General features: G+C 38.1%; 2 protein-coding genes and 1 non-coding gene across 8 annotated transcripts in view; 1 reads left to right on the top strand and 2 right to left on the bottom strand.

The window, feature by feature from the left end:
• Ikzf5 (IKAROS family zinc finger 5) lies at positions 1-16,180 on the top strand. 6 transcript variants are annotated; one of them, XM_048791357.1, is made up of 6 exons: positions 1-131; positions 1,681-1,829; positions 2,840-2,955; positions 8,326-8,499; positions 10,812-10,994; positions 12,209-16,180. In XM_048791357.1, exons 4-6 carry the CDS (start codon positions 8,367-8,369, stop codon positions 13,150-13,152), a joined length of 1,260 nt encoding a protein of 419 aa, XP_048647314.1. In that variant the 5' UTR covers positions 1-131; positions 1,681-1,829; positions 2,840-2,955; positions 8,326-8,366; the 3' UTR covers positions 13,153-16,180. The 6 variants fall into 6 exon arrangements, with proteins under 6 accessions (XP_048647314.1, XP_048647311.1, XP_015353846.1 ...); XM_048791354.1 differs by having other exon boundaries at positions 8,308-8,499; XM_015498360.2 differs by lacking the exon at positions 2,840-2,955 and having other exon boundaries at positions 8,308-8,499.
• On the bottom strand, positions 2,815-2,887 carry Trnaa-agc. Its single transcript has one exon. It is a non-coding gene; the product is annotated as a tRNA-Ala (tRNA).
• A 464-nt stretch (positions 16,181-16,644) lies between the features above and the next one.
• The window catches only part of Pstk (phosphoseryl-tRNA kinase), a 49,733-nt gene continuing 41,445 nt past the window's right edge, over positions 16,645-24,932 (bottom strand). The window contains exons 3-8 of the mRNA XM_048791449.1: positions 24,737-24,928; positions 21,862-22,153; positions 21,424-21,622; positions 19,781-19,859; positions 19,185-19,278; positions 16,645-16,858 (exon numbers count right to left, since the gene is read on the bottom strand). Of these exons, the coding sequence (XP_048647406.1) occupies positions 16,662-16,858; positions 19,185-19,278; positions 19,781-19,859; positions 21,424-21,622; positions 21,862-22,153; positions 24,737-24,928 (1,053 nt within the window). The 3' untranslated portion in view covers positions 16,645-16,661. The remainder of the gene's footprint in view (positions 16,859-19,184; positions 19,279-19,780; positions 19,860-21,423; positions 21,623-21,861; positions 22,154-24,736; positions 24,929-24,932) is intronic.

The following is a 24,932-nucleotide window of genomic DNA, read 5'->3' as shown; positions in this document are numbered from 1 at the left end:
GGGGGCGGGAAGGGATCGGAGACACAACAAACATGGCGGCGGCGACGGTGACGAAGACGGAGGCGGCGGCGACGGCGGCGGCGACGTTGAACAAGGCGGTGGGGGTTACCCGGGTGTGGTTGGTCCAAGAGGTAACGTAGCAGGCTCCCGGATTGGAAAACAGCGCCCCGGATGAGCAGGGCGCATAGAAAGAGGGGGCAGAAGAGGACAGCCGGGTTCACCGCGGGCCGGCTGACCCGGCCCGAGCCTCGCCCCAAGCGGAGGGTCGTGCGTGGCCCGTCGGAGGACAGGGTCAGGAGCCGGGTCCTTCCTGGGCCCCAGCGCGTGCGGCGGCAGTGTGGGCCGCCGGAGCCCCGGGGCAGCGGTGCCTGGGCGTGGGCGCCGTCGGGCCGGAGCGCGGAGGCTCCGGGGTGCGGAGGCTGCTCCGGGCTCTGACAGGTGGCTGCGCTGGGGGCGCCCGGCGGTTTGCGTCTTCACCGGGTTCCAGGGACCGGGGTCAGCCCCGGCGCGGGTCTCCTAGGTGTTTCGAACCCTGGTGAGGATGTCCTTCCGAATCCTGGCGAGGATACAGTCCCGACGCCGGTTCGGGGCTGCTGTTTATGGCAGGGACATTTAAAACCTCCGTCCTTTATTTCACGATCCTGCCGGGATCCGTTTCTACTGCACGTGCACTCTAATTTGGGGAACTTGTGAGCTTTCCGGAGGACGTTGAACTATTGAGGAACTATTCAGGTTCATTCCGGATGTAGGTCTCTGATGAACTGGAATGCGAGTAGCCACCCCAGGCATCTAGTAAGTGTTCCATAACCGTGGATCTGAAGTTTAGTCGGTTCTAGCTGCCAGTAACCACGTGGCCCTTTTAGTGACCCGGTAAAGTGATCGGAACCCGAAAGAGGAGTGACCGTCCGGAGAAGTCATGAAGACATCTCGGATTGTGAGATATCAGGAAATAAAGTTCAGAAAAAGCAAAATTAATTTAAAACAATGTTTTAAACATCTGGACTAACAATTAAGAGTTCCATCGATTTTGATTTATATCTGTTTTTGAAAAAAACAGCTAGAGATCAATATATTCTTGGGAGTTCCTTAGAGTGAATTGAGATGTTTGGTGTTCTTTCCCCCGGTGGTCCGAGTGTTTCCCAGAAAAACCTGATTATTTTGTATTGGTATAGAGAGGATAATGAAGATGAGGATCGGATGGGATTAGATGTTCTTTTGTTGGCCATATGGTAGTTCTGTTTTGTTTTTGTTTGTGTTTCTTTACACCCTTTCCTACAAATATTTCCGTAATATAGGGCTAATACATTGTTGTTGGGCAACTACAGCTATTCCCCAGGACTAAGCCTGACCCTTGTACAAGTATACTGTGAACAAATGAAATTAATATCATAAATTTAGAAAAACATTTACAAATTTCCCAGAACTAAAATCTTGAGAAGTCACCAGTGCGTGTGAAGAGGAGGCAATAGTCACATATTGCATGTTATTCTTTGGTGATTCTATGGTGGTTTTGCAGAAGTGAGACTGTTGGTTTGTTCTTAGATTGTCACCTTCATTCTGTGTTCAGCTAATGGTAAGATTGGCACAAGTTTCTTAATTAGTTTATTAAACCTGTAGATGCTAATATGATTTTGATTTGTGGTGTGCTTTTTTTTTTTCTTTTTTTCTTTTTTTCCACAGACCTCTGTATGGCTTTTGAATTTTAGTTGAAATTCCCTCCATGGCCTTTTGGAGTCCCTTGGTGTGTCTCCAGAATAAATTTCAAATACTCTACATTTCATCAATGTTGGAGTGGCAAGAAAAAGGTGGAACTGATTTGGGGTGAAAAGGTTAGATTGTATAACACTTCTTTTGGATTTCAACGTGGTTTTAGTTATGTTTTACTTTTATATTATATTTTCTGGTTTCTTAAAGCCTCCTCATAAGGTCCCTTTTTGCCTTCAAAGAGTTTTTTGACATTTATGAAATGAGGAATTGTGTTCTAATTCTTTATGAAGGCCCGTGTTACTATATACAAGCCAAGCCTCCCTTATCAGCCTTCTCAATTACTATGAATTCTATTGGAGAGTAAATCTTTCAGTGATCATAATTATTATACTGTAGAAGTAAACACATCTGTTGAACTATAATCACTTTACACATATAGACCTAAAAGTCCAAATGAAGTATTATATATTAGTTGCTAAGTATTCTTCTTTATGTTTAGTAACCCTTAAACACTTCTCAAAAAAATGCTAGATGGATGAAATATATCTTATTGTGCCCTAATCATGATCTCAAAATTCTCCCACAATTTGTGGGGAGGACAGGTTAAAGAGCCTCTTCTGGTATTTATATTCTCTCTGTTTCAGTTGTGTTTGCCTTTTAATTCACATCTTGATACCTCTGTTTTAAATAATTAACCCCCAGTTAAGAGGAACTGTGTATGCATGCATACATATGTATGTACATGTATTCATCATCAACTTCTCATTTCTGAGACTGAAGATGAAAGGTAAAGAATTTCGTACAAGATAAATCCTTTATCAGAGGCCAAAGAAGGTTGGAGAATAGTTTAAATTACCTGCTTGAAGGTAAAGAATTTGTCATGTTCTTTTGGGATATCAAAACTTAACTCTTGGATATCTTTTTTTCCTCGACTGACTTGGGCAACCTCTGTTTTGTAAAAGCATTTATTTTTGAGACTTGAATGGATAATTTGCTGGACACTATTGTCACAAAAATAATTTGTGTATGCTATAGCCAGCTTCTCTACATACATACATATATCCGAGGGAATTCCATACTAGACTCAACTTACCTTTTTTTTTTCTTTTGTGGTGCTGGGGGTCTAACCCAGGGCCTCTTGCATGCTAGGCAAATGCTCTACCACTGAGCCACATCCCCAGTCTATCTCAGCTTAAGTTCAATCAGAGTAATCACAGGAAGGCCTCAGGAGTTATACTAAATCATAAGGTATGATAATCATAAGGTTTGAAATACATATTTTCTTTGGTTGATATATTTATTTATCTGTTTTAGTTCAGGCTATTATAACAAATTGCCATTGACTTGGTAGTTTAAACAAACATTTCTCATAATTCTGGGGGTTGGGAAGTTTAATCTCAAGGTACTAGTGAGTCCAGTGTCCAGGTACAGGCCTGCTGTCTAGTTATATTCTCACAGGGCAGAAAGCAGAGGGGAAGCGCCATGTTTCTTCTTCTAACGCACTAATCCCATTCAAAGGGCTTCACCCTCACAGCCTAATTATCCCTCAAAGACCATCATTTTGAGGGTTAGAATTTCAACACATGGATTTTAGGTGATATAAACAATATCGTTTAGCAGAAACAGTAGATCTGGCTTGGGATAACCCACCTAATTCTATAATATTGGAGAATACTTAGTATGTTTCTTTTTCTGATGACATGATTTTACATACTAAAGTTTTGTTTAAGTAACTTTTTGGCAACAAACTCCAAGGTTTGTTGGAATGATACCATTGAAAAAAATTATACTTTGCTGACTTCTTTTTTTGGGGGGGTGGGTGTTACCAGGGTTTTAACTCAGGGGCACTCAACCACTGAGCCACATCCCCAGTCCTATTTTGTATTTCATTTAGAGACAGGCTCTCACTGAGTTGTCTAGTGCCTTGCTTTTGCTGAGGCTGGGTTTGAACTCCCGATCCTCCTGCCTTAGCCTCCCAAGCTGCTGGGACTACAGGTGCCCATTACCATGCCTGGCTGATTTCTGGTATACACAGTCATCCCTCAGTCATCCCTTGGGGGATTAGTTCAAAGATCCCTTGTGAATACCAAAATCTGAGAATGTTCAAGTCCCTTATATAAAATGGAGTAGTATATCCTCAGGTGATTCTCCTGCCTCAGCTTGAGGCTGGCATTACAGGCAAGCATCACTGTGCTCACCTATCCAAGTCATCTCTAGATTATTTTTACCTAATACAATGTAAATGGTTGTTAGACTGTATTGTTTAAGGAATAACAACAAGAAAAAAGTCAGTACACACTCAGTTCAAATGCCATTTTTCATCTGCCCTTGGTTGAATCCTTAGATGCAGCATTTGTATTATATTGGCACAGATTTTTAAATTTATCGGTGCCTTACCAGTACCTCTAGGTATCAATTAATTTGTGGAGTTTTTAGATTAAACTTTCAGTCCTGAGCTGATGATTATTAAGAACAGGAAGATGGTTTGGATAGAAAATCTGTATTAACAGGAAGTCTGTAGTTTCAGAATTTTTGTTTTCCACATATTGTGCTTATAAATATTAACCTGAGATGGTGAAAGGTGTGTGTGAGCTAAAGATTCCACTAACATTTAGACACCTTTCAAGAATCTGTTCCCCTGCCTAGAGCTCTGCAAGCACATGTCATGTCTCTTGTCCACAGATATGTGTAATACAGATGATGATACAGGTCAGGTGTACACCTAGATGCTGAAGAATGATAATGACACCAAATTTTTAAACCATGGCAGGATGTCTAAGGTTATAAGCCATATTAGTAGGTTTAAAATTGTAATTTAAGAAGAGCTTGTCTTAATGTTTAGAATGTTATCTTCCCTTATTCTTTGGCATCTTTTTTTAAGTCCATCATGCATAATTGAAAGCAGCTTGCAGTTTATGGTAGGGAGCACTGTGAAATGTATAATGTGACACTGTGATGATAGCTAAGACTGTCAAAATATGTCAGCCATCCTCTGTATTTAGGCTCATTTATGTTCTTAAACTTGAGATACATGTATAAAAATATCACTCTTTTCTGCTTGCTTACTGGCAATTTTAACGTTTTCACTCGATTGTCACATGTTGTTCTATAATGGTGTTATGCTTTCTAATCAAGATTTAGTGAAATTTAGTTTGCTTATTGAAGCCTATCAAAGTACATTCAGATATTTTTAGAGGAAAATATATCAGCTTTCATATGAACTGTATACTAAGTTATAATGTAAATACTGGGATTTCCTTTTTAATGAAATCTCGTATAATTAGAACTCAGATGATCAATAGGGCTTTACAGCTTGAAAAATCATTTCTTAGATCTTATTATTGATCATTTTCATTGATTGGGGCAGACCCTAGCTCACATTCCCTAAACAAAAGGCAAAATTTAAAGGACAAATAATCAGCAAATCATCAATAGTCACAAAACAAATAGTAATACAATGACAGAGAACTGGTTCAAGTAAACATGATAATATAGAAAAAAATTGAAACTTCAAAAGTCAACAATAATCTATAAGATTGATAAAGTTGAGCCAGATTAAAGCAAGTGATTTAAAAGTAAAATAATAAGAGGTGAGGGAAATTATAGATGGACTTAGGAAATTGCAAATGGGGATATGTGAATTAATGAGATTGAAGTGGTTTATATTTGTTTCATTGAACTAAGGAATAGATAGATGCTCAGTATATTCTCCAACCAAGTTGATAAATGAAAGAAGGGGAAAAACTTTGAGACAGAGAGGAGTTTCTTAATCCAAGTATAATTACTTTTTGCTGTAAAAATAATTATTATAAAATAATTAACTGTTGTCTGAGAACTTACCATATTTTGTACATATTGTGATACTTTATGCATATTTAACTATAAAACTGAAGATAGTACTCAAGTTGGTTTTATTATTCCAATTTACAAAATAGGAAATTAAAGCTATGAGTGGTCCCTTCCTGTTCAGAGTCTAAAGTCTAAGTCAGAGTTTGACTTAGTACCAAAATATTCTCTTCATCCCCAGAATAGAGTTTCAGTAGGCTCATTTTTCTAGAAAACAGTGAAAAGGCATAGTCACAATAGTAACTTTAAAATCTCTGGGAAACTTCTAAAAAAGGAGTGAAGAACTATTCACAAATGTTGCATTGAGAAAGAATTCAGGGGCCTGGGGTTGTGGCTCAGAGGTAGAGCACTCGCCTAGCAGGCGTGAGGCACTGGGTTCAGTTCTCAGCACCACATAAAAATAAGATATTCTGTCCACCTATAACTAAAAAACTTAAAAAAAAAAAAAAAAAGCAGTCACCTACAGGTCCTTAATGTATTCGAGTAAAGAACAAATTAGATGAAAGAGAAAGGAAGAAAAGAAATATGAAAATAAAATATATCAGTCTGAGACCAGTAAACATTAGGGAAAATTAGAATAGCCATATTCTTTCATTAGTTCCTGAGTATATCACTGCATTGTTGTAAAGTATGGTAATCTGTAGTAATGTCATAGTCTAGGGTTGGTCTATTTCCAGTTAAGTCAAAGTGTAAAAGTTTTAATTCTTGTGAGGTTGGGCAAGTTTTTGTAAATTGGGAAATATACTTTTGTGAAACCCCCTCATTTCTCATCCCCATAGTTCTGCCATTTAAAAAACTTAGGCTGAAAAGGATCAAGAATATACAGTCATTCTCAAAAAAGAAAAACAAAACTGTTGGTCTTAAAGGATAACAACACTTAATAAGACTGAATAGTGTGGCATTCATAGACACAGACAGGATAGTGGAGCAGAATTGAAAATTCAGAAATAGAGCACATTCAGAAATAACCACCTGATGATTCTGGAGCCTGGTGGAGAAAGGCTGGCCTGTTAAATGCAGGTTGCTGGGATGTTGAATATCTTCTTGGAAAAAAAATAAGTTTTGACTCTTATTGCATGTAAGACTAAATCCTGGATAAAAATAAAAGAAAAATGCTAAAGCTTTTAGAAGGAAATATAGGATAACATCTTCAAGTAAAATGGAGACAAGGATTTCTTGAATAGGGCACAAACCTCTCTAAAAGTAAAGGGAAAGAATGAGTAAATTGGACTGTATTAAGAACTTCTGGCCAGGCATGGTGGTGCACACCTGTAATCCCAGCAGTTCGAGAAGCTGAGGCAGGAGGATCGTGAGTTTAAAGCCAGCCTCAGCAATTTAGAGAGGCACTAAGCAACTCAGTGAGACCCTGTCTCTAAATAAAATACAGAATAGGTCTGGGGATGTGGCTCAGTGGTTGAGTGCCTCCGAGTTCAATCCCTAGTACCCCCAAACAAACAAACAAATAAATAAAAGGGCTGGGATTGTGGCTCAGTGTTCAAGCACCCCTGGGTTCACTCTCACCAAAAAAAAAAAAAGGACCTCTGTTTATCAGAAGTTACTATTAACTAGTTGAAAGCACAAAATAGGAAAAAGATAAAGAATTCTTACATATTAATTAGAACAAAACAGACAGCTGTAGAAAAAAAGGATCAAAAGACTTGAACAGACAGTATCCCAAAGAGGGTATCTAAATGGCTAGTTAACATATTAAAAATATATTACTTCACTAATCGTCAAGAAACATAAAACTAGTGTAAAACCACCACACATTCACCACAATGGCTAAAATGAAAAAAGGTAAAAATTAGACAAGTGCTGGCAAGAGCAGAACTCTTGGCCACTGTTGTGGCAGTGTAATTGGTAAAATCACCTTGAAAAACTATTTGGCACTAACTAACCCTGAATATATACATACCCTTTGACACAGAAATTCCGTTTCATTTCTATATTATAGTCAATTCAGTGTATAAATATACCTTTTCTTAAATCTATTTAATGAGTAATTTTCCATCTAAAAAAGTTTTCATCTTTAATTGCCAGTTGTAGGCATCTAAAATTCATTACTCTTTGGCATATTGCTTAACTCTTTCTTGAAGCATAGCATAAACACAGAAAAGTATATAATTCAGAAGTCTTGAGCTAATCAATTGTCACAAAATGAAAACACATCCATGAAATCAACACCAAAATGAAGAGACAAAAGGCTGCCTGCTTCCTGGAAGCTGCCCTTGTGCTACCGTCTGCCCTATTGGGGGTCACACGGGTCTGACTTTTGGCACTGCAGTTCAGCTTGGTCTGCTCTTCAACTGGATGTAAATGCAGTCCTGCCCTACAAACCCTCGTGGGCTTCTGTCACTCCACATTCTGATTGTTAGATCCGTGTAGTTGCATGCAGCTCAAGTTTGCTCCTTTCCCTGCAGCCCATTGTGTGGCCATGCCACAACTAATGTATTGTACTGTTTTGGGGTCATTTGGGTATTTTTTGCACTTGGCTGTTGTGAATAAAGTTTCTCTGTTTTCTGTCTTTGTAATTTCTTTCCATCCTCTGTGATGAAATTTGAATTCCAGTTACTTAATTATTAAATATGTTTATTTTTCACCGTTTTCAGATAACCAGTAAGATATATATATGAGATATTGGAAAGCAAGCACCATATTTTCTGTTGCTTTGTACAGTATCTTGCACAAAATAGTTTTTGTCACTGTTGTTTTATTTTGTACTGGATCTCTCTAAATAATGTAAAATTATTTCAGTTTTTTCCCCCTCTCTAGGTATAAGAAACTATAAACGTAAGGAGGAAAAAAAAGCAAAGATGGGTGAAAAGAAACCAGAACCTTTGGACTTCGTGAAAGATTTTCAGGAATACCTGACTCAGCAGACCCATCATGTGAACATGATTTCTGGATCGGTTAGTGGGGATAAAGAAGCAGAAGCTCTTCAGGGAGGTAGACTCTTCTTAATACTATTCGTCACTTTTATAAATGTATCAATGTTTGTGTGTAGCTATCCATACTATGAAAACTAGTATTTACTAATGTAGATCATTCCACTTTTTTAAAGAAAGATATAGGACTTTTTTCTCCCCTTTAAGTGTGTCAGATTCTCCCTCAGATTTTTGCTAAGGGAGAATGACTCAACATGGGGTTCTAAAACCCAGCCTGTCTTTTAGGTTCTGTTAGCTAACAATAGACTCAAGGAAACCAGAAGAAAGCAAAACATCAACTTCACCACCCAGAGAATTCAGCCATCAGGAAGTATGGATTAGACCTGAGTCTCCAAAGGGTTTTCTGTTCTCTCTGAAAATGAAGAAAGGGCTGAACATGTTTACATGTTTAAGAGGAGAAACTAGAATAGGAAAAGCAGCAACCTACTGAGCCTGGTAGAAGTAAACTTTCTCCAGTTTATAGACCACAGAGACTGGAATATATTTCCAAGCATAGCTCAGGGTCAGCAAACTATAGCCTATAGGCCTTATCAGTACTGCTGCTTTTGTGTGGCCTACAAGCTTAAGAAAGATTTTTATTTGCTGGTGAGGTGGTACATGCCTGTAATCCCATCAGCGTGGGAGGCTAAGGCAGGAAAATTGCAATTCAAAGCCAGCCTCAGCAACTTAGCGAGGCCCTAAGCAACTTAGACCCTGTCTCAAAATAAAAAATAAAAAGCGACTGGGAATGTGGCTTAGCAGTTAAGCACCCCTGGGTACAATCCCCAGTACTCCCCCGCAAAAAGAAAGGTTTTTAAATAATGTCATTACACATGAAAATTATATGAAATTTTAACTTCAGTGTCCATAAATAAAGTTTTATTGGAATATGTACATATATTTCCATATTGTCTATAGTTGCTTTTGTGCTCCAACAACAGAGATGAGTAGTTGTGATAGAGACAAAGCCCACAAACTCTAAAGTGTTTACTATTTCACCCCTATAGGAAGTTTGCTGACCTCTGACCTAGGCGGTCAAATCCAAGGACTGGCAGCATGGATCAAGCATCACCTGGGAGCTTGTTAGAAATGTAAAATGCAGACAGCTGTGGTGGTGCACACCTGTAATTCCAGTGACTTGGGAAGTTGAGGCAGGAGGATTCGTGAGTTCAAAGTCAGCCTCAGCAACTTACAAGGCCCTAAGCAATTTAGTGAGACCCTGTCTCAAAATAAAACATTAAGAGGGCCAGGGATACGGCTCAGTGGTTAAATTTCTGGTACCAAGTGGTTCAATCCCTGGTACAAAAAAGAGAGAGAGAGAGAAAAATGAAAAGAAAAGAAATGTAAAATGCCAGACCCCACCCCAGATCTAGTTAGTCAGTTTATTTTAATTATTCATGCATACATCAAAATGTGAGTGTTCCTAGCTATGGAAAGCAGTGGGAACAAGGGAGATACCGAGCCTGGTCCCTCAGCACACTGGCTCCAACCTGCACAATCACTTAATTTCTGGTGAAGGGTAGAAGTAACAGTGGAGCAGGGCTTGAGTAGTGCATGCCAGTACCACTCCATCCTGGGATGGAGTGGAAGTTCTTTTCCCAGGACACTGTAGGAATAAAAATTTTCCCTTCTGAATCTAGTGTGTACAGATTCCTATATTGACATTGAAGAAGCCAAGTTTGTAGTCCCCAAAGTTTGCTGGTTTTCCTGATTATGAGTACCTGCCCCTTTATACAGTTTCCTTTATACAAAGAAGTAGTCCACTTAGATTGAAAGCAAACACCCATGCATCTTTTAGCTCTGAATTTCTTTTTTCCTCACATTCAGTGGTATCAGATAAAATATTTTCCTTTATGTGCTAAATTAGAATTTTAAGATCCTGAATATAACCCAGAATGTGGGCTATATATATAAACTGAGTGGTATGGTGGAAAACTCATTAATTGCTTTAGATTAAAACAAATAGTTTTAGAGATTATTATGAATGCTAATTATTATTGTAGGAATGACTAGCATCCTAAATGCTTGTGTGAACTGTGTCGTCAATCTTAAGGGAGTCTCTTGGATCTCTTTATCTCTTCTTGAAAAGCATGTTGAGAACTGACTTATTTAACCTTTGTTTATAATTTGAGGTCTCCCTATAAAATTTTCTCAGAATATAATGCTTTTATACAAAATTAGCCTCAGTTCGAAAAAAATCTGTGTTATTTTACAGATTTAACTTGTAGGAAGTGAACTTTCAATTTATGAAAGATTTTCAACCACTTGAGACTAAAGTGCTAAATTGAGTTGATTCTGAGATGCATAATTTCTTTTGCTATACTTTGTTTATAGCTGGAACAGATGGTGATCAAAATGGACTTGATCACCCATCTGTTGAAGTTTCCCTGGATGAAAACTCAGGAATGTTAGTAGACGGGTTTGAAAGGACCTTTGATGGGAAGCTCAAGTGTCGGTACTGCAATTATGCCAGCAAAGGAACAGCACGGCTTATCGAACATATTAGAATCCACACAGGTAATGGAGAAACAGCTGTTGAAGGGGGGCTAAGGAGCCCAGGTCTGTCCATCATATAAAAAGCACCGATTGTTCACAAATGAAGGTTTGTAAGGTTTGAATCAATGGAGAAGTTATTCCATTTTCTTACAAAGCAATAGCTTAATGGCATACAAAGAGTGGGAAGTGAGGCCCCTTTTTAATTCATCTCCCTTCTCAGGCATTTTACTGGTTGAACTACATAATCTGTCAACATCCGTCTGTTTTTAAGGTTGAGGAGGTTAATGCTAAAGGCAGTATGGAATGTTGAATTTTTTTTATCTTACTCTCACTAGTACAGTTCAGGTGCACCTGGTCTCACCTTCACCATCTCTGAACAACCTTCCTAACTATACCCTACCCCGCTTCAAGACCAGGCCAGTTGTCCTGCCTTTGTGTTCCATGGCATTCTGTGCTCATCCATCACATCATTTTGGTGACTTGAAAAGCCTGTGAAGACAGGGATTGTGATAGGGCCATTCTTGTACCCCCAAACTAGCATAGCATCTGGCACATAGTAGGTCTCGATACTAGTTAGGTGAATGGCTCCAAATCTTTCATTCCAATGTTTATTCTGCGTACTTGGGGAGTCTTCAGCTAACAGCATAAACTAAAATCGTGCCTTCTGGGAACTAAAGAGTAGGAAGGTAGAAGAAAAGTGCTGGCAGTTTTGAAGGGATAATTTGCATAACTCATACTTGGACTAGCAAGCTCATTTTGATTTTGAACTTTTTATTTTATATAAGGACTTTTTTAAAAAAAGTGGTTTTTTTTGTATTTTTCCCCCTGAAGAAAGGGTATGCATAAATGTGTATATCTATGAATATAGATATATAATTGTTTATGTATGGTCATGTGCTTGAATATATTTCTCTGAGGCATACTATTGATAAAATCATGTAGCAAATATTATTGTCATTTGGGCTATTTCTTCTTTCCCCAAATGCCAGTTAAAGCTATAACTATATTGACTAATAGAATTTAAATGTATATTTCAAATTGTTGCAGATGAGTTCTTAGGTTTTATTTCAACTTGCAGGTTTCTTTACAGACTTTAATAATCTTTTATGCAAATGTGAATTTCTTAAAAACATTATATTTTCGACCAATTCCCAAATCCAATGAATGGACAAACATGGAACTTTCCATAAATGAGCTACTCTTGCAGTTTCTCCCCCATTTTTCCTTTTAAACAGGTGAGAAACCACATAGATGTCACTTGTGTCCATTTGCATCTGCTTATGAGCGTCATCTGGAAGCCCACATGCGTTCCCATACCGGAGAAAAACCATACAAATGTGAATTATGTTCCTTCCGCTGCAGTGATCGAAGTAACCTGTCTCATCATCGAAGGCGCAAGCATAAAATGGTACCAATTAAAGGTACTAGGTCTTCCTTAAGCAGCAAGAAAATGTGGGGGGTTTTACAGAAGAAAACAAGCAATCTGGGGTATAGCAGAAGAGCACTAATCAACTTAAGTCCACCTTCCATGGTGGTTCAGAAACCAGACTACCTTAATGATTTTACCCATGAAATCCCAAGTATCCAGACTGACTCCTATGAAAGTATAGCAAAAACAACACCAACTGGTGGCTTACCGAGGGACCCCCAAGAACTCATGGTTGACAACCCTTTAAATCAGCTCTCAACTCTAGCAGGACAGTTGTCCAGTTTGCCACCTGAAAACCCAAACCCTGCATCCCCTGATGTCGTTCCCTGCCCAGATGAAAAGCCTTTCATGATTCAGCAGCCCTCTGCCCAAGCGGTGGTTTCTGCTGTATCAGCAAGTATTCCTCAGAGCTCCTCTCCCACAAGCCCTGAACCTCGGCCATCACATAGTCAGAGGAACTATAGTCCAGTGGCAGGTCCAAGCAGTGAACCAAGTGCCCACACTAGTACTCCCAGCATAGGAAACAGCCAGCCAAGCACTCCAGCCCCAACCCTGCCGGTCCAGGATCCTCAGCTTCTGCACCATTGCCAGCACTGTGACATGTACTTTGCAGACAATATCCTTTACACTATTCACATGGGGTGTCATGGGTATGAAAATCCTTTCCAGTGTAATATATGTGGATGCAAATGTAAAAACAAGTATGATTTCGCCTGTCATTTTGCAAGAGGGCAACATAACCAACACTGAAAACAATCACTATGTTTTACTTGGTTTGGCCTTCTGGGGGTTGTAGTTTTTTTTTTTTTTTTTGGTTATCCCTAATGAGGTGTCTGCTAATTTAAAGTTTATGCATTATATTTATAGAATATAAATTTGACAGTGGAAAATTTTTTTCATAAAAGTTTAGTCAGGGTCATTTATGTATTAGAATAGTTATTGATATCTGTTTTTCCCTTTCATTTATACATGTGAGAATTGGAGTACAATCATAATTTTAACAGGTGTTCTTTTACATTTCCCACATTTATGGTCCATAGAGACTTGAAGGCTTATCCATACTCTTGCTATTTCTGTATATACAGTATAGCCAGATGTTACTTCTGCCATATTTCAAAATGGTAGAGTAAATTATTTTCTCTTACAAAATCTGTTACAACCTATTTCAGTGTTTGTAGAGAAATTGGCCTTTAAAATTATTCTTAATTAAAGTACTATTTAGTTCACATATCTTAAGTTGAATTAGTAGTTTGATTTCAACTGATAATAGTAAACCTTTTTTTTTCTACAAGGGAAAATGTAAAACAATTATTTTAAAATTAAAGTTATAAAAATAGGTCAAAGTTCTGAAAAGAAGTAAAACTCAAGATTTTAAATTGAAAATTGTGTTTAATATTTAAAATAACCTGTTTATTTCATGTCTACTTTAAACATGTCAGTTTTCCATTGGATTTTTTTCTAATAGTTGGCAGTTTGTTTTTAAAAACCACTAGATGCCATTTTCTTTTCATTTTGAACTTCTCATTTAAATTCTTCCTTCTGATGTTTAGTGTCAGGTGAAGTTGGTATGGTGAGAATCTGTTTCTTCCTATTCCTTTGATGACCAAAGAGGTACAATGGAAGTCATTCATCTTATTATTAAGATGCAGTCCTTCAAAAAAATCTCCAAAGTTTCCTTTTCCTGCCTTCTATCCATTTATTGCCCATAATATCCAAGAAAAGGTGGGTATAGAAACACATGGGGAAATGTGATAGTAAAGTAATACTTAATAAAAATAAGAATTTGTATCCAGAAGAGATCCTGGTCTTCTCTTCAGAGTTGGCCATTTAAAATATTTTCTGTGAATTCAAACTGTAATATTTACTTGCAGTTTTACCAGTCTTCATGTACAGTGACAATACCATATGGAAACTGATTGAATTGTCCCCTTAATAGAAAAGGATAAAGGTGTAAAAATGGATATAAAATTCATTTAAACATGCCATTTAATTTATTTATACAAGTAAGGCTTGTTAAATAGAGTAATTCATTTTGAACAGGAGGCTATTGTTTTTATATTGTGTAATAACTAGCTTACTCCGAAGAGAGTTTGGTCAAACAATAAAATATATTGTTACTAACTTGGTTTCTGTGTATTTTGCAAAAAAATTATTTTTAACTTGGTTCATATCTTGAAAATAAACATAATTGGATTCTTAAAGAAAATATGCTATTAAGCATTTGTTAAACAAAAAAGCATCCTTACTCTTATAATAAATAAAAGGGAAATATTGATAGTATCTGCTAAGCCCCAAGTGCCAAGTTAAAAGAGCCCTCTGCCTCCCTGCAGTGCTTGAAAGCCATTAGAGTGAGTGCTTGTGGTTGAGTAGCCAATCTAGGCTAATCTCCACTGCCTTGTTTAAAGCACAGCTTCAAGGACACTTTCTCCAAACTGGAACTCTCTTGCTGTCAAATCTTGTGACCTTAAGTTCTGATTTCACTCCTGCTTGAATCACCACTGCTTAGATCAGTTTTAGTGCAGTTTTCAAATGTGTAACTTGGCTTTAGTATTTATCATTTGTCAGAAAGAAACAAGTTGTCATTTGGAAACTTTTGCAATTTTATTTGTTTTCTATGTTATTCTTCAAATAAAAGCAATAGCCCAAAACAGAAAACAGAAATTTTCATTAAACAAAGAGGGGTAACTCTTCTGAAAACAAGCTTATTAATTGTAGATTATGGGCCAAATAGTGACAAATACATTTTTTTCTAACAACTAAAGATGGATGTTTTAAAGGTACATTTTAATTTAAATGGAAAATATTTTTCATAATTACAAACTAGAATGTAAAATTATAATTTTCCTACCACTTAAAAGAGCACAGTTGGTATTCCAAAGGTGTTGATGCTTCAAAGCTACAATTCTTTCTAAATGCACTAAAATTTTTGAAGCAAATCTACCTTAGAAACTTTTTTGGAATTGTACATTTTAAAAGATTTAGTATTTTATTTAAACTTCCTGAGTTGAATTGTGTATTTGGAAAGATGTTAGAATCTTCCCTTAAATGTTCATTTCATTTTATTTTTAATCAAATATTTTATAGAAATGAGTTAGGAAGAGTTTAACATGCACTATTTATAGTACTTTGCCATTAACAGGCAATGTTCTGAAACTAAATTTATTTTTGTTCAGTGAACATGAGTTTAGATCTTTAAAGTTTGTAGATAATTTATCTCCACTAATATTTTTTTAAGAAACTGTGAAGAGATTAACAGGGAATAATTTTATTTCAGATTTTACTAATGTAGTATGTAGCTGCAACTTCTTGAAAATCAAGTAAAGGCTAGCTAGACTTTTACTTTGAAAAAACTCCATTCGGTATTTTTTGTGCTGTTTCGTTTTAGAAAAAAATATTTGCCCTTCATCTGCAGAATTGATTGACAAAGGGAATATTACTAAAAATAAAGAGAGAGAAACCTAATTTTAAGTTCTACAAAATTATTTATCAAATGAGCGTGTTGTTAAAATTTTTTTAATTCCCTGCTAAAGACTTTTTCTTTAATCTTCGAGGGCATATACTTTCTACAACTTGTTTTTGTTAATATGTACTTTGATGTAAAGAACATATTTTGTATGCAAAGCATAAATCTTGCATTATAGTTGTAAAATACATTATATTCTTTAGGAATCCAGGAAACAGTTTAATGCTGAAATAATTTTATCTAGTATGTAGTTTAAATGGTGAATGAAGCTTTGCTTTTGTAATGTATGAATAAAAAAATAACACTTTCTAATGACCTTGATTTTTCTTTTTTGAAAACTAGGAATAAATTAGTTTTTTAGTAATTTTCTGGTATGTAAAATGTTAAGTTAATAAAAGAAAAAGATTTTATGGGTACTCTGGTTTGAATTTCTAGAATGCCTTACCATGAAAAGATCTATCACCAAGTTAAAAACAAAAATAGCCCCACATATGTGCAATTGCCTCCATCCTAGCTTACCCTCTTTATTCAAGATCCATTTAACCTGACTCCTATGCCCTAAGGGTTCTGGCACATCAATGAGGAGGGCCACCTCAGATGCTTAATTATCCATGTCATACCTGATAAGTGACTGAAGTGATTTCTGTTATGACTAATGGGTCCTTTAGAATAGACTGTTTTCTTTGAAAGAATGGTCTTTAGCAGGTCACATTATTGGCCTAGAAAACACCCACTAATACAAAATTACTTATCTGCAAAAGCTCGTCAAAATCAAACAGTTGGAAATTCTGAAATTTTAATGTTGCTTTGAAAAATACTTCTGTACAATATTATGTTTCTCATTACAAAAAAAAGAAGTGACATCTGATAGGTCAGTGGTTGGTTGAAAGCATAGATATTTGTTTCCTTGTCTTAGGTCTTCCAGAAATTCTGCTTTGAGCTTATTAAGTTCTTCTGCTAGAAGCTTCAAGTTGTTAGGAAGTACTTGTTCATCTAAAATAAAAAAGATTCTCAAATTATTTCTGCAAATCTAGGCTGAAAATTAATTTGATTATATCACACAAAGGATTCTTCTAAGTTCTCTATCCTATTCAATACAGTAGGTGCTAGACATTCAGGCACTATTACTGAGAATCTGAAGTTCAACTTGACCATTAGCTTTATTAAGATTTAATTCATATACCATAAATTTATCCACTTAACTGTATAATACAGTGCTTTTTCATATAGTCATATAATACAACCATCACCAAAGTTGATTTTAGAACATTTTCATAATCTAAAAACCCTCTACCCTTTGGCTATCACTCTCCTAACTTCCCTTTTTCCTACCCCTTTCTTAATCCCTAATTGTCTCAAAAGTTCCTTGTTCTGGACATTTCGTATGACTAGAATCATATAATAAATGTTTATGATTATTTCACTTTGCATGTTTTCTCATGTTGTATTCTATATCAATACTCCATTCCTTGGCTGAATAATATCCCATTGTGTGGACAGACCACATTTTGTTTATTCATTTATCAGCAGATGGACGTTTGGATTGTTTCCATCTTTTGGCTATCATGAATAATGCTGGTATAAACATTCATGTACAAGTTCTGGTGTGAGCATCTATTTTCATTTCTCTTGAGAATATAGACCTTGAGCAGAATTGCTGGGCCACATGGTAACTACATTTGAGGGAACCGTTGGGCTGTTTTCCAGAGTAGCTGCATCATTTGACATTCCCAGCAGTAGGGCATGAGGGTTCAGATTTCTCCACATCACCAATGTCACCTAGGCTTGAAGTGGTGTCTCCTTATGGTTTTGATTTGTATTTCCTTGATGACTAAGTGATGTCAAATGTATTTTCATGTGGTTATTGACCATTTATATACTTTCATTAGAGAAATGTCTATTAGGATCCTTTGTCCCTTTAAAAAATTGAGTTATTTACTGAGTTATAAATAAGAGTTCTTTCTTTATATATGGATATATACAAGTTCCTTACAAGCTATAAGTTTGCAAATATTTTCTCACCTGTCAGTTGATAGAGGAACTGAATTTTCAATTTTATTTAAACACAGATTTAGAAACTAGACTAACTACCTTGGATCCCCTTAAGAGTTTTTTTATAGGTGGGAAATAGTTAAGACAGATTTAGGCATAAGATAGAATAGAAGAAAGGCAACGGTTAAGAGAGAACTCCTGGAACTACTTTTTATTATTTTCTAATTATGCTCCCGTTTCTGTTCTGGACCTTTGCTATAAATTCTGGATCGTAACCCATTAGTGGTGTATGGCACTGTTTTTCTAAAATGAAATTAAAACAGCAGAATTCGTTATACATGTGAGGGTATTTTGTGAAACTTGTAGACATGCCTGAGTTTATGTACCATGTTACATACTGGTTTACAATGTAAGAGCTAATTAAGTATGGATTTTTTTAAAAGTTTGAGAAACACAACATGGTTAGTATGTTTTTTCCTTTCCCAATGTTCTAATCTTTTGTTAGGGTACTAGTAAGTGCTGGTGATGCAGCTGTTCAGTCTTGGGAAAGTTACTTGATCCACTGTGAACCTGCATTTGCCCCTTATAAAAGCACACCTGCCTTACAGATGTAAAGATTAGAGAGTGTAAGGCACTTAGCTTATAAAGAGAACTAAAGAAATGCTAGCTGCTGGTTTTTTTTTTTTTTCTGCAAGTAAAAATTTATAGTTAAATATTCCAAACCTGAAGGAACTACATATTTCATCTATTAGTTAAATTCCGATTGTACATCAATCTTGCTCAGAATTCCATGAAAATCTTACACCTATCTGGCCCTTGCCTACCTCTCCCCTGCCTTCCTGTGTCACTTCAGGCTCAATGGCTTCTTTCCTGTTCTAGAACATTTCAGATGGCTTTACATCTGGACTTAGGCACATCATATGTCCACTGCCTGGAACCCTCAGGTCTCTTGCCTCGCTTGTTCTTCTCATGACTCACATCTGGGTTTAAATGTTATGTCTAAGAAGCCTTTCTGATTACCTTTTTAAGAATAAACCCATCACTCAACATTGCCTTGGCCTACTTTTTCTTCAAAGCACTGACATATATTTCACATCATTCCTTTTTGTCTCCTCACTAGAATGTCCTGCTTCTTGCTTACTACCCTTATTGGTTGCAATGTGTCACCAAATTGCAATTTTAAAATAAGCAGGATGTGAAGTTTGGAACCTTATAAACCACCTGAGTGTCAGGAAATGGCCACAACAATAGTCAATATCACATGAATTATAGCACACAACAGTCACAAGTCAACTACATCAACTACAGCCCCCTACTGTCAACAGACCTTTTGCTTCCTTCATTGTCTGAGAGACAATTCTTCGGAGTGTCTGATCAGCTTTATGAAGAACATTAGTTGAACAAATAATTCTGTCCATTTCCTATGTAAATACATACATTATTATCATTATTGTTACTGGAATAGCTAGTTAGTTTATCAAATAAATGGCTAAATGTAGGTGACCCATTTGATGAGATTAAATGAAAAGTAAAGTGGCTTTCCTGTTTGTTAATTTTCCTTAGGTGAGAGTCTAAAGGAATGATATCCACTTGCTGGAGAGTGTCTGCTGACTGGCTCTCCAGGGAAAAAAGTAATCCCCCAAACCTCTCTGTAGTGTTTGCTTATTTTTGTGGTGTAAATTTACTATCCTTGTCCATTTCAAGCTACCAATATAATGTCAAAAGGCTCCAGTGTTTCTGAAGATGAAGTTTTGGCCAGATGGCACAAGCCACCTAAGGTCACCACTATATCCAGGTGTCAGGTGCTGAATATTGGCAAGACGCCAAGCCATTGACAAAGCTTCTTTACATCTGACTTAAAGCTCAAAAAGATCTAAAAAGTTTTCCTTCTCATTTACACTGAATTCCTACTGGAAGACTTACCTTTTGTTCCATATTGTCCTCTATATTTTTTACTGGATTTTCCAAAGCAGTAAGCAATAATAAATCAGTCACCTCCAGGCTACAGAGAAAGTGGAATAAAATACAATAATTCCTTATGGTGAACATTTCTGTTCTTAAAGACCAAGTATTTATTAATACTGAATTGAATTCTAAAGGAGTAAAACTGCTACAACCCAAGATCATTAGTAAAAAGGGGAAGAACTCAACTGATTTGGAAGTATCTTCCATTTGCAAAATCCAAATACAAACAATTATAAGTCCAAACCTCCCTCGTTTACAAAATATTAAATTAATTAAAATATTAATTTCCTAAGACTCATCAGTAAGCTTTGAAAAGTTATCCCCTATCTTCCCCTATTAAATGTTGGGCTATATAGGCTATCATATAGCCTATATAGCCCATCATTTAGTCTTTAGTCTCTGATGAAAGAAGGTCTGTCTTCTGCTTATTTACTGGATAAGGATTAGCAAAGTTCCTCACTGGTCAAGGGTCCAGAGAGGACTGAGGTAGAATTCATTCATTCACTTAAATATTTATTGAGCTTCTCATATGAAAAATATTGTACAACTGCTTATGTAGAACTATGTGCTGATTTGGGGTGTAAAAAGATCCCTAACCCCACCAAGCCTGTAGTATAATGGAGGGAAACATCAATTAATTAAGCAAAAATAATTTTGAACAGTAATGGATAGGTGAGTGAAGACAATAAATAAGGTGATAATGGTAAGAGAGTGACTCCTTCACCCCAGTCAGACAAGGCAGTCAGCTTAAATATGTGGGAAACGCAGCGGGGGAGCAAGTACAGAGGCCACAGGAAAAGACCAGTTTAGTTTAAAAGTAGCAAGTGGAGAGGGGAAGTGGTAGAATATGAAGCTGGAGAGTCAGGGCTATTAGAACATGTAAGTAAGGGTCAGGAGTTTGAATTTTACTCAGAGTACATGGAGGACTGAAATGGTAAGCCAGTGAGATCATGTTGAGTCTCAACCTCACAGTAGGAATTCAGGTTCTAAAGTGAGACTGCAGGGGGCTTGGCCACTCAACTACCTGGGTATGTCACTTCCTGGGCCTGTTATCCTATGGAAAAAAAATAGGAATTATAGTTTCCCCTCTTAAAGTGTTATTATAAAGATCAAATGAGGGAGCTGGAGTTGTAGCTCAGTGGAAGAGCACTTGCCTAGCATGTGTGAAGCACTGGGTTCGATTCTCAGTACCACATATAAATAAATAAATTAAAGGTCCATCGACAACTAAAAAATATTTTTAAAAAAGATTGAATGAGACCATACATATAAAAGTCCAGAACATGCCCAATACGTAGAATGTGATCAATAACTCTTATTATTTACTTTGTTGAAGTCTGGAAAAGGTACCTTTATCAGGTCATTTTTCGACTTCAACACAGGACCACCAGACTCCACACTTCCCCTTCGACAGTTACCCTGTGACTATGTGGATATAGACATAGGTGACAGGTTCTTAAGACCTGGGACCAAACTGCTCTTACGCACAATAGTCCTCCAGAGCTACGTAAGGATCAGCCAAACCGAGATAGGTAAAATATTTACTAAGCACAGTCATTGGCACAGGGGGCACCAAGGAAAGATGGCTTTGAGTAGCATACCTGCTCTCCAAAGAACATTCTGGACTCTGAATTGTGAGGCTGTTGTGTTCCCAAGCATTTTTCTGAGGGTTGGGCTTTTCTATCTTTTCCCCCATTGCATAAATGGTCTCAGGAGGCAGGGCTCGTAATCTCTGGCCATTCCTCTGCAAGCAGGTCTCAAGGGGACAATCTAAAAAGAGCTGGCAAAAGCCTAATGAATCTGAAAACAGTTAAAAATCATCAAGTTACTGGTCTATTATCTTTCCAAAATGTGAAGTTAACATATATTAGACAAACTATCCCAGCTGAAGCAGGAAAAACTCCATCTGTAATACTGAACACCTCACTTTTAAAATTAAATCTGTATAAACCTCCTATCCAATTAAATTCTTACTGAAGACAACAGTGATTGATATATGAATAACTGTTTCCATGTGTAAGAAAAAATGTTTTAATTACATTTCCGAGCCAGCTGGAAGACTTCGTATCTCATACTTTGATAATAAAAGTTGTCATCTAAAACCAAAAATAAAGGTCTAGAAACAGCAGTTTTTGCTAAGAGATAGCAATATGGGGCCTTGAGTGCTGAAGAAAATATCAGTTCTTGATCCTTTAGGCAAGTTATAAAATTTTCCCATATGGCTTCAGTCCTGTTGGGTGGGGCAGACATCTGGCACCCGCTAATGACAGCAGTCAAGAAGCATTCCAGGTACTTCAACAGTTCCTGTCGAAGCATTTTCCATTGGGATGGCTGTAAAAGATGGAAAAATTACAATTTACATTAGGCTTTGGCCAACAGGGTGGTCATCTGTCCCAACTGCCACCCTGCCTTATATGAAAATGTCAGCTTACATTGCTAAACCATCTAGAGTTCCCTACAGACACCTCCTTTCTCAGGCTTCCGTCTTCATATACACTGCTCCCTCTGACTGAAAATTCTTATTTAATGCTGGTAGTGCCGAGAGAAGCCTCCTTCAGACTCAGCCTCGCTGAAGGCAACTCAGCTTCTCCCTTGCCTACTGACACACCCCGTTTTGTACATATTATGTGTCCACTCTAGTTATAAACACTGGGCTATTTAACTGTTTGCACATCTCTATCTCTCTGCCAGATCACTAGTTCACTGTATACCATCCTCCAACTGACAGTCTGGCACCTATCTGGTGTTCCCAAAATGTATATTCAATGAATGAATGAGTGAGTGAATCAATGAGAGAATGAAAAGCTCTCATTTAGAAAGGAGGAGCTAAATAAAACATCCTGCCAAATTAAGAGTTGGCTAAGATATGACAGTGCTGATTTGCCCCTGAAATGAGGAAGATTATGGACAGCGAGATGGTCAGCTGAAAGGTCTCCAGGTCAGGATAAAAAGTCCTCAGGCTAACAACTCGGCTGGTCGGGGGCTAGAAAATATGCAGGAAGCAGACTGATGGGAAGAAAATAAGCAATTTGAGAATACAAGCAATCGTGTGTTGGTCCAGGGCTGTGAGGAGCACTGACATATTCCTGAAGTCAAGGATGAAGGGAGAATGCCAGGACAGGTCAGGTCCCTGCCTTACCACCTCACTGAGATTACACCGTGCGCAGGTGCATCAGCTAAACCACTAAGCAGGAAACACGAATCACTTCCTAAAAAGTGAGATTTTCTAATCATGGTGACCAAATGAGTCCCAGAACCTCTGTCTAAAGACAAAGAGTGGGAAAAATATATAGTAATGAACACGAGGCAAAGGCCAGCAAATACAACACTCCTACCAACAATTTTCTACTTTCTTCCAACTAAATCCTGTGCTACCCCAACACTGTATCTATCTCCCAGTTAATCAAGAATGAAGAAGTAGATAAGCTTTCCTGGAGAGGTGGAGAACTTGTCCACATGCCAAAAGAACTATATTTTCACAAATATACTTATTGAGCAGAACCATGTCATGTTTGCATTTGATTTATGTGAATTCATCTACACTCAAACACACAGCAACAAAAATTACAATTTAAAAATTTCAGAATATTTCAAGGGGTATTTGCTCTAGAGTGAGTAAATTACAGACAGGCCTTACTCTTCCCCCAGTGGCCTCTTTCCATGTGCTTCTCCAAGAGGGTACATCTCAGTGTGCTGACTTTAAGTTGACGGATTAAAGTCAAGTAAATGCTTGGAACATACAAGCTGGTTCCCAAATACAAGCCCATTAAATCATCCAGTGGTCAACTAGGACACAGTCATCTTTTCCAATTCTGGTGGAGCCAGATTTTCCCTGACAGGAATGAAGATAAGCCTGAGAGGCCAGGCCCTTCATTTGGACAGCCTCTTTCTTTCTGGGAGGGACTCTAGCAAACGTTGTTCAAAAAAAATTTTTTTAAGGGAATAAAATTCCCTTTACACCAAATGACAGAGTTCAAGCTCCACAGACGATCTGGTGTTAAACTGGCTACCTTGGACTCTTGAGAGATTCCTATCTTGGCCCAAGGAGAAACTTCCCGTGGGTCTGGTGGTGCTCACCCATAATCCCAGCTACTCGGGAGGCTGAGGCAGGAGGACCACAAGTTCAAAGCCAACCTCAGCAATTTAGCCAGGCTCTAATCAACTTATTGAAGATTCTGTCTCAAAAAAAAAAAAAAAAAAAAAAAGACTGAGGGGAGGGGGGGATATCGCTCTATGGTAAAGCGCCCCTAGGTTCAACCCCCAGTACCAAAAAACCCCCCAGAAAACTAGAAAAGAAAATTACTTCTGTCTACAAGGAATTTCTACCCTGTACACTGAACTCAGAACTTAACTCTGCGGTAAGATTCCAGTGTGGGACGCGATGGTGCAGGTCTATAGGTTACTCTGGAGGTGGAGGCATGAGGTTCGCTTGAGCCTAGAAGTAAGAGGCCAGCCTGGGCAAAATAGCGAGACCTCGTCTCAAATCAAAAACAAAAATCAGGGGCTGGGGATGCGGCTCAAGCGGTAGCGTGCTCGCCTGGCATGCGTGCGGCCCGGGTTCGATCCTCAGCACCACATACAAACAAAGATGTTGTGTCCGCCAAATACTAAAAAATAAAAATATTAAAAAAAAAAAAATCAAAAGGCTCCACTGCACAGAATATGCAATCCATAAATGCACCAAACGCACACGTAAACCTCCATAATGCATCATTCTAAAAGTCTTATCCAAGGCCCCCTCGTTCACGGGCTGCAACGTTAACCGTGCCCACTGTCCTGGAACTCGGTGTCCCCTCCCCGGCAGGGCTCCATCTCCCACACAGCGGGCGCTCGCTACCGTCCACACGGCACACGTCCGCGTGCACCCGGCGCTGCGTGCCCGCGCTCGGCGCCCTCAGCCCTCCCCGTGCTGACCGGCGGCCGCGCGCCCTCGGAATCCAGGGAGGCGTCTGGGAGGACGTCGTCGTAGGAGAGGACGCCCACGGTCCAGCCTCGCTCCTGCCGCAGCCGGCGGCCCAGGGCGCGCGCGAAGGTCGATTTTCCAGCTGCAGGCAGGCCGCACAGCACGCAAAGGCCTCGCTCCCTCGGCCCTGCGCTACCGGCAGCCTGG

The sequence above is a fragment of the Marmota marmota genome, unplaced genomic scaffold, assembly GCF_001458135.2.
Source record: "Marmota marmota marmota unplaced genomic scaffold, marMar, whole genome shotgun sequence".
Lineage (NCBI taxonomy): Eukaryota > Metazoa > Chordata > Mammalia > Rodentia > Sciuridae > Marmota > Marmota marmota.
The sequence above is the reverse complement of the archived record's forward strand: the minus strand, read 5'-3'. Positions and strand labels throughout refer to the sequence as shown.